At 43.1% G+C, this 25,237-nt stretch overlaps 1 protein-coding gene across 3 annotated transcripts in view; it reads right to left on the bottom strand.

Annotated features, from left to right (window-relative positions):
* LOC140496302 (meckelin-like) overlaps positions 1-25,237 on the bottom strand; it is a 169,864-nt gene that overhangs the window by 55,053 nt on the left and 89,574 nt on the right. For all 3 annotated transcript variants that reach the window (XM_072595887.1, XM_072595886.1, XM_072595885.1), the window contains exons 13-18: positions 22,606-22,708; positions 19,405-19,498; positions 13,497-13,553; positions 6,130-6,228; positions 2,670-2,768; positions 810-905 (exon numbers count right to left, since the gene is read on the bottom strand). In XM_072595887.1, coding sequence (XP_072451988.1) covers positions 810-905; positions 2,670-2,768; positions 6,130-6,228; positions 13,497-13,553; positions 19,405-19,498; positions 22,606-22,708 — 548 coding nt within the window. The remainder of the gene's footprint in view (positions 1-809; positions 906-2,669; positions 2,769-6,129; positions 6,229-13,496; positions 13,554-19,404; positions 19,499-22,605; positions 22,709-25,237) is intronic.

Below are 25,237 nucleotides of genomic sequence, written 5' to 3'. Positions count from 1 at the left end.
TGGTCCATGCCGAACATAATCTCAAAGTAAACTAGTCCCACCTGCCTGCTGCTGTCCCATATCCTCCAAACCTATCCCATTCGTGTACTTATCTAAGAATCATTTAAACATTTCTCACAGTTTACAAGTCTTTCAAGTTTCATGTCATCTGCAAACTTGGAAATTATCCCCTGCATACCAAGATTTAGATCATTCATATCTATCAGTGAAAGCAAGTTTCTCAATGCACCTTACATTCTATAATTTTGATTAAATGGAGAATTCTGTAATTTCTGTATTGATATGTAAAATACATACAGATAGATATGGCATTGAGAATATGTGGACAGTAATAAGACACTCCCTCCTTTCTCACATAAGCCCTTAGTCATATTAAAAGATAAAATAAATGTGCTAAAATTGCAAATAGAAGAATCTTAGAGAAACATATGAAATATTCACAAGCCACTCTCCCACATAATGACTCGTTATTAATCTGAAGGAATTTCATAAGACCGTAAGATATAGGAGCAGACTTAGACCATTCAGCCCATCCAGTATTCTCCTCTATGTGGTCATAGCTGATAAGTTTCTTAACCCTATTCTCCTGCCTTCCCCTCATAACCTTTGATCCCCTTACTTGTTAAGAAGAGTAATTTTCATTAACTCCTTAAAAAGACATCTACTGAAATCAGTTTTGGAGTATCTCTTGTGGTTATGCAAATCAAGTGCAAGGACCCAAGTTAAACACTGCGTATTCCATGTTGTACTGAGGAAATCTCAGGCGCCTACCAGGAAGAAGTTCATTAGAAATGGAAGATGTTAAATACCTTCAGCCCAAAGGCACAAGCCACATATATGATGAAGTCAGTTTCAACCTTCCCGCCAGCAGGGGGAAGTGTTACCTCAACTGTGGACTGCTGACCCTGTGGAAAGGAGTGCAAAACCAGGATGAATGCATCACAATTAAATGGTCATATTTTACATCCTGGATTAGTGGTGCTGGAAGAGCACAGCAGTTCAGGCAGCATCCAAGGAGCTTCGAAATCGACGTTTCAGGCAAAAGCCCTTCATCAGGAATCAGGCTTTATTCCTGATGAAGGGCTTTTGCCCGAAACGTTGATTTTACTGCTCCTTGGATGCTGCCTGAACTGCTGTGCTCTTCCAGCACCATTAATCCAGAATCTGGTTTCCAGCATCTGCAGTCATTGTTTTTACCTCATTTATATTTTACATCCTTCCCTGCACAACCAGCTTTTGAGCAATGTTTAAATCTTCCTGTGCGAGATGCATTTGGCCTGGATTTTTAAGATTTGGCAAAGAAATGTTATTTTAACAAAGAGCTAGCCCCACCAAGCATCATTCATTTCAAATTTTATTTGAATATTCATGAGGTTTTCTGGCACAAACACAGGCGTTAGACAGTAAAGTTAGTGGGTCCGATACAGTGAATGACTACAGATAATATAATGGGATAAATAAACTCGTCCAAATGGCAACTTTTCAAGATTTCTGTGTTCCTGCTCTTGTATACCTGGTATTCATTGATTACTCTGCATTCAGCTGGCTGAGCCCTAAACTCTGGAATTTCTTTTTTAATTCTCTCTGTCTTCTGTAATACTCATTTAAAAAGAAACATCTTTGGCTAAAGCTGGTTACCTTATTTCCCCTCTCGTCGTGCCTTGTGGACACCTTCCTATGCTAAAAGGCATTACATAAATGCCAACTGTTATGGCGTCATCATCCTTCCTGAAGGCTGATGATGTAATTAGGATTTGAGGACCTGGAGATAGGGTGTATGGATGGATATATTTGCAGTTAGCAAGGGCTACACTACAATGGTCATCTGGCAGCAGCACAAACCATGTGCTGCCAGAGGTTCTCTCCACTAGTTTCAACAGGTTACGGAATCGGGACTAGGCTAGTCCTCAGTGGATAGCGTTCCTGCTTCCCAGTTAAAAGGCTGGGAGTTGAAGCCCAAGTCCAGAGACCCGATCTCAAAATCTAACCCGAACTCTGATGTCAACACTGAGGGAATGCTGCATCAGAAGTCTCGTTGTTGCATGATACAGTAAGTGCTCTTCCTGCACTCTCAGTTGAATTCAAAAGATCCCATGGCATTAGTTTGAAGACAAGAAAGGGAATCCTTCCCAATGTTTTGGTTAATAAGCATTCTCCACCCAAAAGTGCTAGAAAACAAAAATGTCTGTCGTTCTTGCTGTATGCAAATCAGACACAGAATCCCTACAGTGTGGAAGTAGACCATTCAGCCCCACCAGACCTAACCCCGCGCCCCCCCCCCCCCTCTCCAAGCCAACCCTACCCCTGCATTCCACATGGCTAAGCCACCTAGCCTGCACATCCCTGGTCACTGTGGGCAATTTAGCATGGCCAATCCAGCTTAACCTGCACATCTTTGGACTGTGGGAGGAAACTGTAGCACCCAGGGGAAACCCGCGCAGACACGGGGAGAAATGTACAAACTCCAAGCTGTCACAAAGTTGGCATCGAGCCCTGGTCCCTGGCACAATGAGGCAGCTGTGTGCAACCTGTGACATTATAAAACATTTCCAAAAGTTACTTGTTGGCTTTGGTTTTGAAATTGCTCAGGGACTATATAATGTGTAGCATGCACTCCCACTGTGGAGGGGTTGTGGAAGGTGAGATGATAATAAGCAGTTCCCCCTTACCTTGTACACAATGAGCCAGTAAACCCCTGTCCCAAACGTGACGACGAAAAAGGTGTTGGACAGAGCACCGGCAAAGTAGGCAAAGTACTTCACAATGGTCTGCATTAAAGTGAAAAGAGTTAATAAGGAACAAGACACAATATGACCATGTCAAAATCAACTAGTATGCAAGTGATAACAATGGATCCATTTTTTTTTAACTGTGTTGATGGATGTGCATATACAGTTAAAAGGTCCAGTGTAACAGGGATTGGAAGTGTAACAGGGCTCTGCCTGGGTAGATGTAGAGTTATTTCTCTCTAAAACCAAGTTGTTCATAACAGTTCTCACTGACATGCTGGAACTCTGACCTCAGGAGATTCCTATCCGGTGAGTGGTTATGATTCACTCACTTCTCCTCCACCCCCTCCCTCACATTCTCTCATTTACAATCCGTCTGGCTGAGTCAGATTGTCAAATTAGTGCTGAACTTTAGCACCAGTATATGTTGAGACACTGTCCCTGGAGAGAAACTCATGTCTTTAGATGTAAGCAGCTGTTAAACTTCGACTGTCAGTAATGGACTAAAAGATGAACTCTTGTCATTTCCAAGCAAGGCTGAAGATTTTAAGACATTTTCTCCTAAGTGTATTGAAATAACAGATATGTGGCCAATAATTAATGTTCTTATTTGTTCACGAGACATGGGTGTCACTGACTAGCATTTATTGCACTTCCCTACTAATTGCTGTGGATCTGGAATCACATGTAGGCCTGACCAGATAAGGATGGCAGATTTTCTTCCTGAAAGGACATTAATGAACCAGACAAGTTTTATAATAATTGATGCTGGGTACATGGTTACTATTAGGCTGGATATTTAATTCCAGATTTTTTATTGAATTCAAATGTCACCATCTGTCACTGCATGATCTATGTTCTATGTTCTATGTTCTATGATTTGAGCTCAAATAACTGTATGAGAATCATAAATCCCAACAGTGTGGAAGCAGGCTATTCAGTCCATTGAGCTCACACCAACCCTCTGAACAGCATCCCGTCCAGAGTCGCCCCATCCCTGTAATTTCCATGGCTAATCCATCTAGCCTGCACCTCCCTGGACACTGAACAATTTAGCATGGCCACTCCACCTAACCAGCACATCTTTGGACTGTGGGGGGGGAAACCCCCGCAGACAAGGAGAGAATGTGCAAATAACACACAGACACCCGAGGCTGGAATCGAACCCAGGTCCCTGGCCCTGTGAGGCAACAGTGCTAACCACTGAGGCGCTGTGCCACCCCAAGAGCAGTTAAAAAGAGTCCAGGTAGTATTCAATTAGAATTAACATTGAGCAACAGAAGTGTAGGTAGAAATGGTCAAATACTCATTTGAAAAGTACAATCGGTAAGGCAGCATCCGAGGAGCAGAAAAATTGACGTTTCGAATTCTGGTGAAGAGCTTATGCTCGAAAAGTTAACTCTCCTGCTCCTTGGATGCTGCCTGACCTGCTGTGCTTTCCCAACAATACCTTTGACTCTGAACTCCAGCATCTGCAGTCCTCACTTTCTCCTGGTGAAATACTCAGTTGAACACAGTCAATACACAAATTGTTACATAGAAAGGCTGTACTTTAAGAAGTCTTGTTCCCCAAGGCACTGACCGATAGAATCAAAGCCCTTCAGCCTGAGACTTCTCAAGCAGTGTTCCCCATAAGTGTCACTCACTCCTTAATCTGGGATCGGTCCTTACATACAGACTGTGTCTGGAAGGAAGAATGCCTTCATTCTACAAGCTTTCTACATAGGCAGCACTCTGAGGGAGGTCATGGGTCATATCTGCAGCAATGACACAAGAAAAGAGATGAGCTCTTTGCGGGAAGATTTCATGGAACCAGGAAAGACTTTAGCAAGTCCTGGTCATCATCTCAGGATTACTCTGGTGCCACCAGCGAGTCAGTCCAGGAATAAGAGGACAGTGCAGGTGAATGCTGGACAAGCGATGAATGAGGGAGGATGTTAGATTTTAGCGGAATGGGGACTGGTTCTGAGGGGATGGAACCTGCACATGACAACATGACAGGACCGGATCTATAACATCATGGGGAGGTTTGCGAGTGCTGTGGCTGAGGGTTGAGGGAGAGGGATGGATATCTGAGCTTAAATTCAGAAAGGGAGAGCAGCAAAGCTAGAATTTGAAAGCAGGGAATTAGTGAATAACCAAGGATGGCAGGCGGAAAAAAAAGATGTCGACGGAATGGACAACAAGGATTTGTGGAATGTACCTCAATGCAAGGAGCAGAGGCTGAACACATAGACACTTGGAAGTATGTCATTGCTATTGGTTCAAAAGCAGGATGGGAATAGCGGATCAACATTCCTGGTCATAGGGTTTTCAGGCAGCAGAGTGAAAGTGTTGGGAGGGGTGTGAGGGTTGGCCAAAATTTAGATGAAAGAAAGAAGCAATGTTGTTGGGTGACTGTTATCTGCTTATGGGTCTTGCTGTGAAAATTGGCTGTTACCTTCCCCACATTAAAACCATAACCTTACGGATGAAAGTGCCTCATTTTCTGTCAGTTAGCTGGGTATTTTCCTTTATTTCAAAAATATACTTTATTCATAAAAATATTTTGGTATCTATACAATTGGTGATGCCATTCATCTGTGTACATTGCATTTCTTTACATACACAGATCAGACTGAATCATTTGTAAATATAGGTCTGTACGTTGACCATCCAGGTGTTTAACTGAGGCGTCAGCGGAGCCCAATTATTGAGTGTGCCCCCTGTTCTTCTTCGACAGGCAGACCATACACGGTGGTCTTTGCCCACCCCGCCTTGGCGGCAGCTGCCCCAGGCTTCAGTGCTTCCCTCAGCACGTAGTCCTGGATCTTGGAATGTGCCAGTCTGTAACACTCAGTCAGGGTCAACTCCTTCAGCTGGAAGACCAAAAGGTTTTGGACAGACCAAAGAATGTCTTTCACCAAGTTGATGATCTTCCAGGCACAGTTGATATTCATCTCAGTGTGCGTCCCGGGGAACAGACCATAGAGCACGGAGTCCCGCGTCACGGCGCTGCTCAGGACGAACCTCAACAAACACCACTGCATTCCTCTCCAGACTTCCTTTGTGTCGGCACATTCCAGAAGGAGGTGTGTGACAGTCTCATCCCCTCCACAGCCGCTTCGAGGGTAGCGTGTGGTGGGGCAGAGAGTCCGGGCGTGCATAAAGGATCTCACAGGCAGAGCCCTTCTCACCACCAGCCAAGCCATGTCTTGGTGCTTGAATGGAAGTTCTGACGATGAGGCATTCTGCCAAATGGCTGACAGTCTGCCCAGGGAACTGCTCAACATGACCTGCCCTCTCCATTTCCCGAAGTTGGCTGGGTATTGCTGAGACCATGAGGGTTCTATATAAATACAAGTCTTTTCTTTATCAATGGAGAGATGCATCTATACAGCAACTTGAAGGCTGTACTTACCACCACGTCTATAAATTCTAAACCGCTCCTCCGTCTCCAGCTGCTTGTCTCTAGCATAGCAACGAAAACAGCCAGAGATCCAAGGACACCCAAGGCTATCTACACAGTGAAATAAAATACAGCAAGTCAGAGGAGCTAAGGGCAAATTTAAAGTATCAGGAGACTTATGAAATATTGTTGGTAACAGGTTCATAGGATAATAAACTTGAATAATATACATTTTATTATCAAACATGTGCTTGATAGTACAGAACTTGAACATTTTTGTCAATGATTTTTCATCTTCCATTCATCAGGACTGATGCAGGAATATCAAAATTCAAACAATCACCATGATTTACACCTCGGATAAAAAGGTACAAATTAATGTTAACTCTGATTTCGCTCCACAGATGCTGCCAGACCTGCTGAGATTTTCCAGCAATTTCTGTTATTGTTTCTTAAATTGATTGTTCATGTCGCTATTAAAAATGGTCTGCCTACGACATAATCGAGCAACATAATGAGTGAATTTCCGTGCTGCTGTGATTGATACCTGGACATACATCCCGGTTGGAATCAAAGAGCATGTTCCTTTGGTTGTGTGTAACAGACAGTGTATAGATTGTAGGCCGAAGTGGGTACTGCAGATACTGGAGATTAGAGTCAAGATTAGAGTGGTGGTGGAAAAGCACAGCAGGTCAGGCAGCATCTGAGGAGCAGGGAAATCGATGTTTCAGGCAAAAGATAGATACAGATAAGAGAGTATAGATTGTACTCAACCACCCTGTACACACAAACCATCCACCGTTAAATATAAGTTTACAATTGGGCAGTACTTACCATGCAATCCTGAACATGCCAAGAGAGATTTATTGCCTTATGGACTTAACATTGTGTTCAACTACCTCACAGCATGTATAAGAGATAAACCCACAGTAGACTATTAATTTGTGAGACCTTGCTGTGTGTAAATTGAGTGCTAATTTTGACTGGACTTGCTACTTGTATTTCACACATAGTTAAGTGTGTGAAATAATTCAGCTGAAGAATTCTCTCCTGGAATACAGTAACTAATCTAAACTGCTTGTGAAGAAGTTTGTTTTAGAAAGTAGAGTCCTTCTGATGATTGGGAATGTGACAGACCATCTTGACCCATTATCCAGACCTTCATTATCAATGTGGTCGGGTCTGGCTGCAATTAGCCTCTTCACATTCAAATCATTGCTGAAGCTCAACACTGGGGTAAGGAACCAAAGGAGTAAACAATTTCACAGCAAGGAGTCAGAGTTTTCAGTGGAAGAGAGGCAGATCAGTGCAGAAGAAAAGTCATAGTGAGATGGCAAAATTGTGAGTCTTTGGAATTCCCTTCCTCAAAAGGCAGTGAGTGGATACAAAATCTTCAGAATATATTTAAGTCAGAGTAAGATTGATTCTTGATTACCATATTGAAAGGTTGTCAGGAGTGTGCAGGGACCCAGAGTGGAGGTCAAAATCAGATCAGCCATGATCTTATTGAAGGGTGAAGCAGATCTGGAAGGGCCGAGTGGCCTACTCCTGTCCCTTGAACATATGTTTGTAACATGGCACCGTTCCGTTCCTGGCAAGGGGCTGGATTTCAGTGGGATGCGTTTTATTGTAGGGAACCAGCCCACAGGATTGGTCTTCCATCTGAAACCAGGAGACCACGTCTAGGACAGGAGTGACATCTGGGGCCAGTGACCAAGTAAATGATGGTGGTGTGGAGGTTGATCTTTGGGAGAAAAAGGGTTGGTGGGGTAGTCTGGAGCAAAAGGAGCACACTAAAGGAGACTAAAGGAGCACACTAGCATTTCTCAGTCCCACAAAGGAGAGTTCTAGGATTACCTGAAAGGATTTTCCCATATTCACGACTAGTTATAGACAGAGTAGCAGAGATGAACATGTCTTCTACTCTGAGACTGGTTAAAATCCTACTGGAGTCCGATAGGTGCAGTAGGTGCTGCCTTTTATAAATCTCTGACACATCCAACTCACCAGGAGGTGGCTGCCTCATTTGCCTGTAAAACTCCATTTATTTTGTAAATGGTAAGGGGTTTGTCCGTCAATCTTCTAATTTTTAGTTGCAATCCTATTCCATTTCCTTTAAGCGGAAAGGGTTAAAATCAACCACTCAACACCATAACAGCAACGACCTACACTGACTCTAACATCACAAAACATTCCAAGGTCTTTGACCAGAGCAAAAATGACAGGTTTCATCAAATATAAAAGAGGGAAAAATCTGTGCGTTACACTGACACTTGTTTACAGGAGTCACAAAGATAAGGGCAGCGCCTGAAAGAGATAACTCTGAACAGACATTTGGCACATGTTCAAGGCTGCAATATAATCTTGTAGTTTTAAAGTCTATTTACTGACATTACCCAAAACCCTGACTGCTTGTTAATTCTCTGAGCCATTATCTAATCTCCCAATTTACCATCAACCTTTTGGGCAGCACGGTGGCTCAGTGGTTAGCACTACTGCCTCACAGCACCAGGGACCCAGGTTCAATTCCAGCCTTGGGCACGTACTCCCTGTGCCTGTGAGTTTCCTCTAGGTGTTCCTAGCCTCTGACAGTCCAAAGGAGTGGAGGTTAGATGGACTGGCCAGGCTTAATTGCCCATGGGGTCCAGATGGATTGGCTGTGGGAAATGCAGGGTTGTAAGAATGGGGTGGGTCTGCGTGGTATGCTCTTCGGAGGGTTAGTGTGGATGCGATGGGCCGAATGACCTGCTTCCACACTGTCAGGATTCTATGATTCATTTGTTGAGGTGAAATGCTGAATGCAGAACCCTGAGAGACATGCTTTCAAATCAGGGACAGATCTACAGAACCTTAGACTAAGCCTGCAATCCTTACCCTTAATCATCGAGGTATCCACTATAGCAGAGGAAAGTTATTCCTTCCCTCATGTAGTATTTACTGCACAGTTTCACCTTATGCACTACTGTGAATGTATAGGTTCTTCTTCAATGGTTGCCAAGATATTCACTGTCAATCGTTTGCCCACAATGTTTCATTACTAAAATTGTTACAAGTAAAGCCACAGCAATTTAGAGCTGAGGAATCAGGGAACGTACGCTCAGAAATAAGGAAAATTGCTGGGAGAAAATTAAAAAGGAAACATGAACAACACTGATCCTGGAATAACTCATCAATAGAAATTATCAAATATGAACTAACTAAATCACAAACACTCAGCATATACGCCCAGAGTTCCCATTCCCATTCGTAATTCCCTGTTCTCTCGGATCCCAGAATCTGTTCCCTAAATAACCCTGGAGGAAACGTTCTTTCCTCTCAGAAGACTATGAGCCTTTGGAATTCTCTCCCTCAAAAGGCATTGGATGCAGAATCTTTCAGTATTTTTAAAGGCAGAGGTAAATGAATTCTTGATTGCCCAGGTGCTGAAAGATTATCAGGGATATGTAGGGATGTAGAGTTGAGGTTAAAATCAGACCGGCCGTGATCTTATTGAATGGCGGAGCAGGTTCAAAGGGCCGAATGGCCTATCTTGTTACTCATTCGAATAGATTAGATTAGATGACTTACAGTGTGGAAACAGGCCCTTCGGCCCAACAAGTCCACACCGCCCCGCCAAAGCGCAACCCACCCATACATCTACCCCTTACCTAACACTACGGGCAATTTAGCATGGCCAATTCACCTGACCTGCACATCTTTGGCATGTGGGAGGAAACCGGAGCACCCGGAGGAAACCCACGCAGACACGGGGAGAATGTGCAAACTCCACACAGTCAGTCACCTGAGGCAGGAATTGAACCCAGGTCTCTGGCGCTGTGAGGCAGCAGTGCTAACCACTGTGCCACGGTGCCGCCCAATACTTCTGATGTCAGATCCTAGACTGCACACCTCCTCCCAAACAACAATGTGCATTTATCTAGCACTTTTGGAAAGTATCCCAAGCTGTGGTTTTCAAGCTAAATTTGACATCGAACCATGTAAGGAAATATTATTCCTGATGAAGGGCTTTTGCCCGAAACATTGATTTTCCTGCTCCTTGGATGCTGCCTGACCTGTTGTGCTTTTCCAGCACTACTCTAATCTTGACTCTAATCTCCAGTATCTGCAGTACCCACTTCTGCCTCAGGAAATATTAGACAGATTAACAAAAGCATGATCAAAAAGGGACTATGGAGTATGAGTTGACCACACTGAAGTTTCGATAATACCTTCCAAAAACAAGGATCAGTTTACACAACATATTTAAAATGTGTCAAGTCAAGCAGCAATAAGGAAGGTAAATACTCAACTGTCTCCCTTTGGTGAGACAGGAAAAACATACACCACTCATGAGGGAAGTTGGCAAAGCTGGTAGGAGAGAAGGAATTTGGGTGGCACGGTGGCTCAGTGGTAAGCATTGCTATCTCACAGCACTAGGGACCCAGGTTCAATTCCAGCCTTGGGCGACTGTCTGTGTGGAGTTTGCACATTCTGCATGGGTTTCCTCCCAGAATCCAAAGGTGTGCAGATTAGGTGAATTGGCCACGCTAAATTACTCATAGTGTTCAGGGATGTGTAGGTTAGGTGCACTAGTCAGGGGTAAATGTTGAGTAATGGGTTTGGGTGGTTTCTCTTCAGAGGGTCGGTGTGGACTTGATGGGCTGAAAGGCCTGTTTTCACACTGTAGGGGTTCTATGATGAATATTTTCAGTCTTTCACTTGATAAATCCAGTTTGTCCTGTTGCAACAGACGTTTGTACCGAACCCAATCACTTTCCATCCATCTAACATTACCCGGGGGGGGGGGGGGGGGGGGGGGGGGAGTTCTCCCATTATTAACTGGTCTGGCCTACAAGTGACTCCAGACAAACAGCAATGTGTCTGACTCTTAACTGGGCAGTTAGGGATGGGCAGGAAATGCTAGTCCAGCCAATGATGTCCAAATCCAATGAAGGAATTAACAAGAAATATAATGACTATGTGTTAAATGGTATTGCAAATGTTCGTGCCTTTTTTCCTCCCTATTATAATTTACCAAAAGGAAAACATGTTAATCTGTATTTCCCTAATTGGTCAATGTAGAACTCCATTAAAAAGTTACAGGGCTGCTTTAAGGTCAATCAAAATACTGCATACTCTGTAAATATAAAAACTATTTGTTTGTTCAACCTCAGTGGCCCTTTAGTGTCCCTGGCTCAAATTTCAGCAAATAGCAAAATCTCTGCAGGTTACCTTTCCCCAGGGCAGGATTGACTGGTACGAGAAGTCATAGTTTGAAGATATTAGGAGGAAGGTATAAAGGAGACGTCAGAGGTAGGTTGTTTACCACAGAGTTGTGAATGCATGGAATGCGTTACCAGCGGTGCTGGTGGAAGCAGAGTCATTAGGGACATTTAAATGACTGCTGGATATGCACATGGACAGCAGTGAATTGAGGGGTGCGTAGGTTGTTACTATGTTTTACATTATCGTTAAATCTTGGCACAACGTCGTGGGCCAAAGCGCCTATTCTGTGCTGTACTTTTCTATCTTCTATTTTACAGCAGTCCCCAGTGTTCTTTTGGTACAATGTACACACATCTCTGCCTGTAGAGCCCTGTTTACAGTGTAGTTTTGTAGGAAGCATTTTCCCAAGCGTTTTACATGAACGCCCTGATCTGAAAAATTTTACTTCCATAATTTTTTAGTAAATTGTCCACATTGTTTCAATATACAATACAATACCCTTTTATTGTCATGTGTACTCCATTGTAGGAGTACAATGAACAGCATTTACAATGTCTGCCTTCTTATGGTGACATCTTAGGTACAAGTATGAGGTACAATTCTCAGATACAACAGACATCTCAGTAAATAGATATTACAATACGTGAATCTTTTAAAAATAAACCTTTATCTTTCATACAACTATAAACCTTGATGATGTTTCCCCATGAATTAATTCGTATAATCACACTTGATTTCCAGATTTAATAAAAAATTTTTGAAGCTGGTAAAATTGAAGCAGCCAGGACAAATTATTAGTAGAAAAGAGCCGGAGGTGAGGGTTGGGGCTCTCACATTATAAACAGAGTAAAGACCTAACAGTGCACTTCAAAGCTCCCCCTGATATTTCCTGCCACTGCCTGCAGTTCAAAGAACCGTGTATGGCAGTATCTTCCAGAAACAAAAACTATGCATCAGAATGCCAATCGATGTGTGCGGAACCTTCTGGCTGCCTTGCAGCGTAGAGGGAGCACTTTTCATCTTACATGCAGGGTCAACTTATATACTGCACTATACCGTGGGATTCGAAAAGCACCCTATAGGAGGAAAGAAAGTGGTTGAGGGGATCAGGGAAGGTATTCCATAGTTTAAAGCCAAAAGAAGCAAAATCCCAGATGTCAAGACTTCTTTGTCCAATGCCCTAACATCTCAGAACCTGTCCGCATTGTTTTCAGAATTCCCCCCTCTGCTACCTCTCAGACTCTGGATGACCTTCAAAATACTAGACCCTGAGACCCACACTTGGTGACTGTCAAAGCCCAGTCTGTTTCCTGGGGCGGAAATGCGTTAATACATCAGGACCATAATAATACTTAGATTGCTCTATTCTTGTAAAACCGCAGAGTCTTTATTAACATGGGCCCTGCCAGATAAAGAATGTTTTACTTTAAAACTTTTACAATTTAAAAAAAAATCATCCTTCCATTGTTTGCAGACACTCGGCAAGGCCGACGTTGGTTGCCAATCCTTAGTTGCCCTAGACAGCAAGAGTCAGTGCCATTGTTGTGAGGCTGGAATCATATGTACACCCAACCAGGTTAGGATGGCAGATTTTCTTCTCCAATAATAAACCAGATGAATGTGGGGACAATAATTGACCAGCATGAACCTGATATAGTCATGATCGAACCTTGTATAACTTAGAGACCTTATAAAGGAGACATTAACCTGTAAATAAAATGTTGCTGTTCAAATGTACCTCAATGGCAGACATATTTAAGAGGAAATAAGACTGTCCCATATCAACCAGCCAAAACAATAGGTTTTCAATGACAATGCATAGTCACCATTACTGAGATCTCCTTTCCCTTCTTAATTAAACAAATTTTATGAAGTTCAAGTCTGTCAGCTACCACAGTGAGATTTGAACTACTGTCCCCAGAGCCCATGTTTCTGGAGTGGTAGTCTAGTGACACTACCATTATCCCACTGCGTCCCCACCAGCACTCAGCTGAAAATTATCTTTAATATTCGGCAAGTGTTCTGCCAAAGTTATCTGCAAAAACAGTACAGCTGAAAGGCAAAGAGATGATTACAGGGGCTGTGATGCGTTAACAGTGTCATGTTCTAATTATCCTTCAATAAGATTAATGGACGGAATTAGCAAAAGATGTGGGCTTTACCATAATACTTACATCAGTGTCTCTCTTGTGTGCAAAATAGTTCATTTCATAATGTGTAGTAAATGTCACCTAGAGGATAAAACGATAAATAAGGAATCTTTCACAAGGCATCGTCAGTTCTTACAGGTACACTGGGTAACCAAGGCAACATTCATCACAGAAGTAATTCTTTCCTGGCATCAATTCACAAGAACACTCCACAGCTAAAGATATAATGCCTCAAGTATCTTCCAGAAATGTTTTTTGATTTATTTGGAGCTTATTCAGCCCTTTTCAAATCACAATTTATTGCATTGTGACCTAGTTTCAAGGATGTGAACTGAGCCAAATCAAGTTCCTACAAGAAATACAGCCCAGTTCTCCTGTAATTTCTCACTGCAAGATTCAGGAGAAATCTCACCACCCAGTGAGAATGTGGAACACATTAGCACAAGGTCCGACTTCAAGTGAATAGCATGGAAGTATTTAAGGGGGAACGAGATAAGCATGAGGGAGAAACGATTGAGAAGTTCATTTTAGTGAGGTTAGATAAAGAGGGGAAGGAGATAGTTCACATGAACCATAAACACCATGGCAGATAGCCCACTTCTGCACTGCCAACTCTGTGTAATTTAATGTAAAAGTAGCTGCTTTTGTTCACATCACTTGCTCTGTCTCTTCAGAACCACTGAGAATATGAACTTCATCAAAATGATTGAATTATTTCCTAATCTGTTTCAATCATAATTAACTTCTTCATCCAAGAATCATTCACAATGGAAGTGGATTGATTTTTTTAATCTGTTTATTTTTAAAATGTGCTCCCTCTTCAATCTGAAGGCTCTGATGTCTACCAGAAGATCAAAGTCTGGGTGGTTAGACCCAGTAAACTATTCAGCCCTGAAGGCCTCACAGTCAGACTTGACCCTGTCCATATCCACAATTATTTCAATAAGAGTGACAGAAATAGAAAGGTTTTCCCCTACATTGAGACATTGAGCTAAATTGAAGCATCTCAAATGCAGTCTCAATGGAAGGCTGAGCAGACCAGCAACCTATTTCAGATTTCCTCCTTGGTGGAACGGTTTAGAACACTGAAGGTGCGATATAAATGCAAGTTGCTTGCTGTTCTACCTTAGCTCCATAAGTCACTGCTATGGATATCAGGAATCATTGGGAAGTATCTCGAAGGTAACGTGGCAATGACTTTGGGTCAGATTTGGGGGAATATAGCAGCAGCAGCAGACCATTCAGTCCCTCAAACCTGCTCCACCTTTGTGATCTTGGCTGATTATCAACCTCCACCATATTCCCAAGGAATCCCCATTTCTGTTGGGGTTATTAGTAATCTAATAATCTCCATCTTGAATTTTCTTAATGACCAAGCTTCCACAACCCAATGGGGTAGAGAATTCTAACGATTCACCATCATCTGAGGTAAGGTTCCTCCTCCTCTCAATCCTAAATGGTTAGCCTTTTTATTCTGAGGTTCAATTTCCGGGTTTTAGACCACACAAGCAGGGGAAATACCCTTTCTGCATCTACTTAGTCGGTGCTTTTTATAATTTTCTATGTTTCTAAAGTCCCAATGTCATCAACCACTTCTCATACATAGTCCCGCTGTCCCAAGCGCCCATTTGATGAACCTCTGCTGCACTCCCTCAGCAGTAAGAATCTTTCCCTTGATAATTTGATAAAATTATGGCTTTAAGAGTTTGTTTTGTCCTTTTTTTTGGAAGAAGTTTTAAGGCAGAGCTTCTGAGTGGTATACCAGAGCCACTAGACTAAACAGTTTGTCAGTTTTTTTTTGTGGAACAACAGAAGCCTGAATGGGTGTGGTCAGGCTTCGACAGAACCAGGATTTTCTGTTTTAGTTTTCAGCAGTTATTGTTGGGGTCTTGAAGAAATGGAAGTTTTTTTTTCCCCTCTCTCTCTGTCACAGCCAAAAGCTGGGGTTTCTCTTCCTACTCCTGTGGTTGCGTGAGAGACAATCTGTTTTTAGAATTTGCCATTTGCTCAGGGTGTGTTCATGGGATGTTACTATAATGGAAGCTAATTAGTAATAGCTACTGTGTCCATTATTCTGTTACGTTTTCCAATAAAGTTATTCCAGTTCTTTCTTTCTTTTGTGGTATTTTAACTGTAGTGCATGAATAAAGTGTGCTTTGCTTTAAACCCAGTAGTTTGGCCAATCAAATTGCATCTGGAATGCAACATCTTAAATGTAACTTTATATAAGAAAAAAAATAGGATCTAGACTATCTTCTAAGTATTTTGAGGGGGTTTGGTCCAGTCCATAACATCAAGGGGACCAGAACTGCACACAATCCTTCAGGTGCAGTCTCACCAGTGTTCTATACAATTGAAGCAAGACACCTTTGCTCCTATACTCAAAGCCTGTTGTAATGAAAGCAAGCATACCATTTTCATCCCAAATTACTTGCTGCATCTGCATGCTAACTTTTAGTGACTTTTGAAAGTGGAACATCAACACTTTCCAATCTCTCACCATTTAAGAAATACTCTACACCTGCATTCCTCTGACAAAAGTGGATAATCTCAGGAGTATCCACATTATATTCCCTCTGCCATGCTCTTGTTCACTCACTCAGTCTCCCAAAATCTCCTTCAAATCTCTTTATATCCTACTCACTTCCCTCCAAATTTTCTATCATCTTTAAATTTGAAAATACTGTAATTGGCCTCAAATACAGATGTTTTCTATTCAACCTATTCATAGATATTATTATATATCCCTGGAGCAGTGGGAATTGAACCTTGGCCGCTTGACCTAGAGGTAGGGATACTACTGCTGTGCCACAGAGCCTTTTAGATATGGTCACAACAGTCCCACTCTCTCATCAGTGAGTCAACCGTGGTGGTTTAACCTGAGGGTCACCACACTTTAAAACAAAAGGACAGGTGTTGAAGAACAGTCCCTCATGGAATTGAACCCAAACCCTTGGCATCACAAACCAGCCATCCATCCAACTGAGCTTTGCCCCTCATCTAAATTATTAAAGTAGCTGGGGCCCAAACATTGATTCTTGTGAAACCCCACCTATCACAGCATAACAACCTGAGAATGAGCCATTTATTCTCACTCTCTGCTTTCTGACGCTTAGCCGATCCTTAAGTGAGACTCATTTATCCAATCACATGAACGTCAACTTTATTTACCAAGCTCCTATGTGGGACTTCATCAAAAGTCTTCTGAGTATGCAAATATACCACAAGCACTAGCTACCCTCTGTCAACTCTGCTAATGTGACCTTCCAACTAAATAAAAACCGAAAGAATAGCAGATGCTGTAAATCAGAAAAAAAAAGTTGTTGGAAAAGCTCAGCAGGTCTAGCAGCAGCAGTGAAGAGAAATCAGGAATCCCCTCCAACTGCTGAAGGTGTAACACCTGACCATTTACCTCACCATCTAAGGGCCCAAACATAACTTCCAGGTGAAGCAGCGCTTTACCTGCACTTCCCGCAATCTGAACTACTGCACTCACTACTCACAACGTGGTCTCCTCTACACTGGGGAAATGAAGCGTAGACTGGGTGATCACTTCGCAGGACACCTACGTACTAACTGCAAAAAGACCCGGAGCTTCCAGTTGCCTGCTACTTTAACACCCCACCCTGTTCCCTGGCCAACATCTCTATTTCAGGCTTGTTGCAATGCTCCAGTGAAGCTCAGCGCAAGCTGGAAGAACAGCATCACATTTTCTGTTTGGGGACCCTGCAACCCTCTGGACTCATTAACAAGTTCAATAATTTTAGGGCCTGAACTTTCCCATGTCCTAGCCCCCTACCCCACACACCAGGCCTTGTTATCACATAGTCTGCCATTACACACTACCTATTGTTAGCCACCAACAGTCTCCATTAACAGTTATTCACTATCCCAGCCAGATTGTTATCCACTCATTTGTCTGTCCAATTGTTCTTCTCTCTCTCTGGGCTCTATTCTCACTTATCAGCTACTGTTTAACCCCTCCCCCTACCCTACCATCTGCATATATGCCAACATTTTCCTAGCTACCATCAGTTCTGAGGAAGGGTCACCGGACCCGAAACGTTAACTCTGATTTCTCCTCACAGATGCTGCCAGACCTGCTGAGCGTTTCCTCCAACAATTCTGTCAGGTTAGCTCAGTTGGCTGAATGGCTGGTTTGCAATGCAGAATGATGCCCATAGTGCAGGCTGATTTCTTATACCAGCTGAGGTCATGATGAAGGTCCTGCCTTTTCGACCTCTGCCCTTGCCTGAGGTGGGGTGACCCTTTGGTTAAATCACCATTAGTCGCCTCTCTCACTCTCTCTCTCTGATGACGGTGCAGGACTGTGGTGACTTTATCTTTAACATGATTTTAGTGTAATTACTGCATGTTAGTTCTGCACAAATAGATAATTATTTTAAAATGTCAAATAATCCTATCCCTTATAAATAGATTCCACTATTCTTCCCATTACTGAGGTCAGTCTAGCAGAGCAGCAGCTCCCTATGTTCTCTGCCCCTTCTTTATTAAATACTGGGGTTACATTTGAAATCTTCAAATTTGCAGGCACTGTTGTGGAATTAATAGGTTCATTAGATGGTCTATTGATATATTATTCTTAAACATGACATAAAGGTTCAACTTTCTTCTTCATTTTAGATGCTGTGTATTGTATTTCACAAACTCAAGGCATCTTACTGTGTAGACAATGAAGTAGATTTTAAACTGTAATCCTTGTTAGTGGGCGGCACGGTGGCACAGTGGTTAGCACTGCTGCCTCACAGCGCCTGAGATCCGGGTTCAATTCCCGCCTCAGGCGACTGACTGTGTGGAGTTTGCACGTTCTCCCCGTGTCTGCGTGGGTTTCCTCCGGGTGCTCCGGTTTCCTCCCACAGTCCAAAGATGTGCAGGCCAGGTGAATTGGCCATGCTAAATTGCCCATAGTGTTAGGTAAGGGGTAAATGTAGATGTAGGGGTATGGGTGGGTTACGCTTCGGCGGGGCGGTGTGGACTTGTTGGGCCGAAGGGCCTGTTTCCACACTGTAAGTAATCTAATCTAATGTAGGGAATACAACAGAGAATTTCATGCAGCAAACTGCCATAGACAGCAATGTCATAAAGACTTTATAATGTGCTGTAGCAATGGTGATGATGGGAACATTGGCCAGGACATTGATGACAACTCCCCTCCAATTAGACACAAGATTATTTGATTTGAATGGATAGTCTGATGGTTATCAGAAAGATGGCAACTCTAACTGTGCAGCACTCCCTCAGTGCTGACACTGGAGATGCTTCATCACTTTGACCCCCTACTCATTTGCCAGGACTTCAGAACTGATGAACTCTTCATCTATTCTCCTTGCAGTCCTCAGCGTTTAAAAAAGACAACCTTCAGTGAAAATTGCAAGACAGAACAATATTACAATTTTTTCTTTAAGCTTGCTCATGGGACATGGGCATTACTAGTTAAGACAGTGTTTATTACACCTTCCTAATTGCTGTGGATCTGGAGTAACATGTAGGTCAGGTAGCAGCCAACAAGCAGGAGCAGGATTCCTGATGAAGAGCATATGCTTGAAACATCAATTCTCCTGCTCCTCGGATGCGGCCTGACCTGCTGTGCTTTTCCAGCACCACTTGCTCAACTCTGAACTCCAGCACCTGCAACTCTCACTTTCACCTGGAGTAACATGGAGGCCAGACTAGTTAAAGAAGGCAGATTTCCTTCCCCAAAGATAATGGTGTCCAGCAGACTAAGTTTGTACTCCAGATGTTATTTTATATATTGAGTTCAAACTTCACCACGACTTGATGGAATTTGAACCTACATACCCAGACATTAGCCTGGGGATATGGACTACTAATCTAATTATATTACCTCTGCTAAATAAATTATGTGGATGAAGCTGGGGCCATTTTGCACTGAAATGAAAATAAAACATACTTGTGCCTCTGCGTGGAGATTCCGTACTTGAGCATACTGCACGGTGAGCAAAAATGGCGGCTGGCTGGTTGGGTTCCGAGTCGGCAGGTAGCTCCTGTCCAATGAAGCATAAGGGATTAAAATCAATGGACGGACTCAGGTAGGGCTTCAGGCCTTGTCAACATCATATTCCCATTTAAAAGAAAACCACTGCAACAATGATAGGTACATCAGCAAAACTCTTCACAATTTAATACTTCGATCAAGATTACCCGCAGCCACCTTCAAAGGGTCTGGCTGTACAATTATAAAAAGGCACTGGAGAAGGTACAGGAAAGGTCTTCAAGAATAATGCCAGAAATGTGATGTTATATCCATCAGAAATGGATCGATGGGCTGGGTCTGCCTTCTCTTGAAGAAAAGAGGCAGAGGACTTTAAAAAAAATGAAAGTGGACACAGTGAGTATGCGAGAGAAGAACAAAAAGTCACCAATATTAGTTCATCGAGACAAAATTCAGAAGGAATGTTTTCCCAGAAGGTGGTGAGAATGTTGAATTTACTGCCATGCATCATGGCATTGAGTCCCATAGCTCTGAGACAGTCACATGACATTGAGGAACCTGCCTCACATGTAGTCACTCTCTCTGTGTCATGAAATCAGTCAGCTATATGTATGTAACGTACAGTGACATCAGTAAGCACATAACCCAGTCTGGGATAGTGCAGTCTTATCCACAGTTAGTTTTCTAAACTAACTTCAAGACATTCATCTCTCAAGAACCTGATTGTCTGTGGTATATGTTTGTGGTACGTGTTACAAAGTCTAAAACTGCTAACAGAATCAATAGTGAATGGTTGAGGTACACAAGAGAAGGCTATGACAATAAGTTAGGTAGGGAATGAGTGGAGAAGGTGCGAGTTGAATGTAAATGCTGGCATCAACTGATTGGGCTGCATGTCCTGTCTCTCTGTCTCATATTCAAACTAAACCTATATAGAAATACCAACATCAAACTTGCTATTCATCTACAGAAAAAAGTAACCTTTCACCTGAAAACTTAGTAAATCCCTTCAAAACAATAATGCCCCAAGTGTGAAATAGTTCTGCTGATTAAGATAAAGCTGTAGGTTTTACTCTAGCCAATACATTTATCAAAAGACCAGGTGAGCCCAACTCTGAAATCCATGCAATTGTTGGCACTGAGCATTGATCCTCCTTAAACAACAGGTAAAAAAGTTGATGTTAGGAAACGTTTTGGCTGCAAGCTCTTTTGTAAGTGGTTTGCATATATTTTCTCTGCAGTTTTTCAAAACAGTTTTGCAGCTTTCAAATAAACCTTTCCCGAACATTGGTCATTTGCAGAATTGTGGATGAAGTCGACAGCAGCGCCCTCTACAGAAAATAAACAGCAAATATCAACAATAACGCACTATATTTGAAGACCATGGCACACACAACATAGAGGCAAAAACAATGACTGCAGATGCTGGAAACCAGATTCTGGATTAGTGGTGCTGGAAGAGCACAGCAGTTCAGGCAGCATCCAAGGTGCAGTAAAATCGACGTTTCGGGCAAAAGCCCTTCATCAGGAGGTTGGAAGGCTATTACCATGTTTTATTTAATTTTTAAATTGAATGTAGGCATAGCTGGTTAGATGCATGCCTATTCTTAATTGCCCGGGAGATAGTAGTGATGAGCTGCCTTCTTGAATTGCTGCAGTCCATGTAGTGACAGTAGGTCCCCAGTGCTGGGAGAGAGTAACATGAAAGAAACAGTGATACATCATTGCTAGTCACGGGAACCCTGGGAGTGCCGGACACCCTTTGATCCCAAAGTGATTCTCTCTCTCTCTCTCTCTGCCTCTAGTTGCTAGAAATCATATATTTGGGTAGTACTCTTGAAGAAATTGTGGTGAGTTGACATATTCAATAACCCTTGAATTACCGAAATGTATTCTTGCAGCAGGCACCAGGTTACACTTCTGTTTAGGACTGCCATAAAAGCATCGATATTTTATGTCTTACAAGGCTCCAAATCAATGCAGCACGAGGCTAAAGATGGCACAGTTCGATTGCGCCTTGTGCAGGCATTAATCGGAGATGGGGAGTTAGGGACAGCAAAGTGGGAAGCCTATACTGAGGCAGGTTTGTTCAGGTTTCACATGTTCTGGGCAATCTGTGCAGCTCTTAACCAGTCTTCATTTTTCACTGACCTATCTGATCACGAGGCTGTGGGTTATCCTCACAGGAGATGTAGGTGCAGGTGGGAGACATGATTCTTTTGGGGAAGTTTTTATTGTCCAGCATGAATTGCAGTTGGAAACTTGGGATGAAGGTTCAGGTAAAATCCACTCAGCAGCAGCATTCTGACATCTTCATCAGGCTGGCCCCCCGTAACCATCTCCCCCAAACTGGACCGCACTTCAAAATGGGCCACTCCACTCCCTCACTCAACAAGATGACAATCGCCCCTAACCAACCTCCACAGCCAAACTGATTACACCCTCCCATCATCCAACTCGAATAGGTCACACCCTCCCACCCCTCTCAAACAGGTCAACCCCCTCCCATTAACAGGTCATCTCCCCATTAAACAGGTAACCCCCCCCACCATAATCAGGTCACCCCCCCACCATAATCAGGTCACCCCCCCCCCCCCCCCATAAACAGGTCAACCCCCTATAAACAGGTCTCACCCCACCCCCCCATAAACAGGTTAACCCCTCCCACAAACAGGTCACCTCCCCCTATAAACAGGTCACCTTCCCATAAACAGGTCAACCCTCTCCCACAAACAGGTCACCTCTCCCCCCCCAAACATGTCACACCACCCCCAGAAACAGGTCACACATCCCACTCAAACAGTTCACACCCCCCTCCCCAACACCATTTAAAACATGCCCCTTCCCACTTGAGCACACCTTCACCATCCCAACATTGGATAAGTGGGGGAGCTCTGCTTCAGTTGTTTCGGCCGCATTGACCACCACCTGTATTCCTGCCAGGATTTTTAAGGCACTACAGCTGCTGTACATAGCGACTACCTTGTGGACTGTGTTGGACACTAAGGGCAAGGATGGGTTCACCAACCACATCACACCACATCATGATGGGAAGAGGGGATTGAGACTGTGGAGGTCCAGAAAACTGAAGCACAGAGCAAACTAAAGTCTCAGGCAAAAGGATTCTGCACTGGAATCTTTCATGATTCTTTCTCTCACCTTAGTACAATGTCTTTCGCGAAGGTGACAGAGCTCGGTGGGTTACTCAGGCTGCTTCTCCTCCCTGTCAAACCATCAACCAAAAAGAATCTCCGGAATTCTCCTGCAAACAAGAAGAAAGCTCCTATTTTGATAACACCTTGCACAGCCTCAGGAAATCCCCAAGTGCCCCCACAACCGATTCGATACCTCTGAAGGGTGCAGTCACTGACACCATCGTAATGCAGGCAGCATGACAGCCAATTTACACTAAAGCAAGCTCCCGCAAACAGCCATAACCAGATAACCTGCTTCTCTGATGATCACCAAGGAGTCTGAGACTCTGGGAATAACTCCATTGCTTTTTTTTTGGAAATAATGCCACAGGTTCTTTTGCATCTACCAAGTGAGAAGATAGGGTCCTTGGTCTCATACCTCATCTGTTCAACAGCGCAGCTTGACTGTGCAGCACTTCCACTGTACTGCACTGAGTGTCTACCTGCATTCTTTGTCTAAAGTCTGCAAAGTAGATGGAAGAATGCTAGTAACCAAGCAAGTTTTTTTAAAAAACATTAACTTATGGGGCCAACATTTATTGCCCATCCCTAGTTGCCATTGAGAAGATGGTGGTGAGCTGTCTATTGATGAGGTCTTTAGTGGTGTTTGAAAGATTGAGAAATGCCCCCATTCAAACATATAAAACTCTACATGGTTTGACAGGGTTCCTTCATCATTCTTTTTTCCAGTGGTGCCTTTCCCATGTGATTGGCTTTTATAGATGGCATTAGTAGTCAAGATTGGTCTGAGATGTCCCAGCACTCTCCAACATTCAGTTCCTTTCAATATGGCTTTAAACAGTATCACCCTTTTTTAACCCATGTTTTTCCAGGTTGAAAGCTCTGGCAGAGTTCGGAAATAATTCTAATTTGTAAAAATGATCTCTCAAGTTGGCAGATTGTTGTAAAAGCCACTCGTTCAATTAATTTCCAAAAACTCTGCCATCGTTACCCAACCCAGCCTCTGCCCAACACTATAAGGCTCTCAACCATATTTCTGAAATGACTGCATCAAGTCAATGCAATCCAGGATGGACCATAAATGCCAGTGAGGTTGAATACACTCAATAACTGGATGAATATACGGGGTGGTTCTTGAGTCCATTCACAAGTCGAACAGAATACATGGTTAAGAACATGATACAGAACAATATAAAATAGTCGTTTGTAAGTATGAGAAAATGTTTGTATGTCAGATCTTTGAAATTATGCCTTTGTGTGGGATCACATTTGTAAGTATGACCATTCATAAGTCAGATGTTCATAAATTAGAGACTCCCTGTTACTGTAATTTATCCAACAAGGAAACCAACCAGGTTGGAGTTAAAAAAAGTTGCATTAATCTGTCCAGGAACAATCAGTTCATTCCCAGAACTGAAGCAACTGAGAGCAATTAGCCCACTACAAAAGCAAGGATCCACTCTGGAATTCCCACTTCGCCACAATCCCTCCCCCATCCTGGTATACAGTAACATGCCAGCCAATCTATTTTGACATCATACATCAAGCACCTCCACACAGAGCTACATTCATATGTTCCGAAATAACTCCACAGAGGCCGGTATCCCGTCACCAAGTCACCCTTTGTTCACACATGGAGAGCCCTTGACTCTGAACCAGTTCCTCTGAGCCAGCTCTCAGAGCGAACAGGATGTCTGACACTCCTGTTTTTATCTGTCAGCCAGGGCTCCCTGGTTGGACCAGATTAACAGCCCCAATCGGGGAACTCATATTCTATAAGGTCCACCTGGCTGACCTCATTACAATCATGCCATTTCCTAATGAGATGTACAGTTTACCTAATCAGTGGGCCCCCTGACATGTCTAGAGGAGAAATAAGGTGTCTCTTGCAGCTGACCTTGTTCAGCAGGTTGCAATAGGAAATAATAGGAAATAAGGAAGAGTTCATATATACTTGCCCTTCCTGAATCTCTTATGTTGGCTGTACTGAGGACAGGTACAGGTACACAGAGGTTTGCCCCATCACCTACAGAATGTTTAAACTTGGAGACAAAGCACACAATGTGATCCATGGTGATAATCACCGTTTGGGTCATCACTAACTTCCGAGTAATGGACAGTGTTTCACACAGTTCATGCTGAGTGTCCATTTAAGGCATGTGTTGTCCTTGAGGGAGTTTGCTATTGGTTCAGTGATGAGGTGCTCTTTCTTTACTGGTTTGGAACTTCAGACCCTGCTGGTCACAGAATCAGAGAGATGTACAGCATGGAAACAGACACTTAGGTCCAACTCATCCATGCTGACCAGATATCCTAAATTAATCTAGTCCTATTTGCCAGCACTTAGCCCATATCCCTCTAAACTCTTCCTGTTCATATATCCATCCAGATGCCTTTTAAATATTGTAATTGTACCAGCCTCCACCACTTCCTCTGGCAGCTCATTCCATGCACCGTACCACCCTCTGCACGAAAACATTGCCCCTTAGGTCTCTTTTATATCTTTCCCCCTCACCGTAAACCGATGCCCTCTATTTCTGGACTCCCCCACCCCAGGGAAAAGACCTGTTTACCCTCTCCACGCCCCTTGTGATTTTATAAACCTCGCCTGCTGATTTGCTCCAGCAATTTGTTTT

Source organism: Chiloscyllium punctatum, chromosome 26 (genome assembly GCF_047496795.1).
Source record: "Chiloscyllium punctatum isolate Juve2018m chromosome 26, sChiPun1.3, whole genome shotgun sequence".
NCBI classification, from domain to species: Eukaryota; Metazoa; Chordata; class Chondrichthyes; order Orectolobiformes; family Hemiscylliidae; genus Chiloscyllium; species Chiloscyllium punctatum.
The sequence above is the reverse complement of the archived record's forward strand: the minus strand, read 5'-3'. Positions and strand labels throughout refer to the sequence as shown.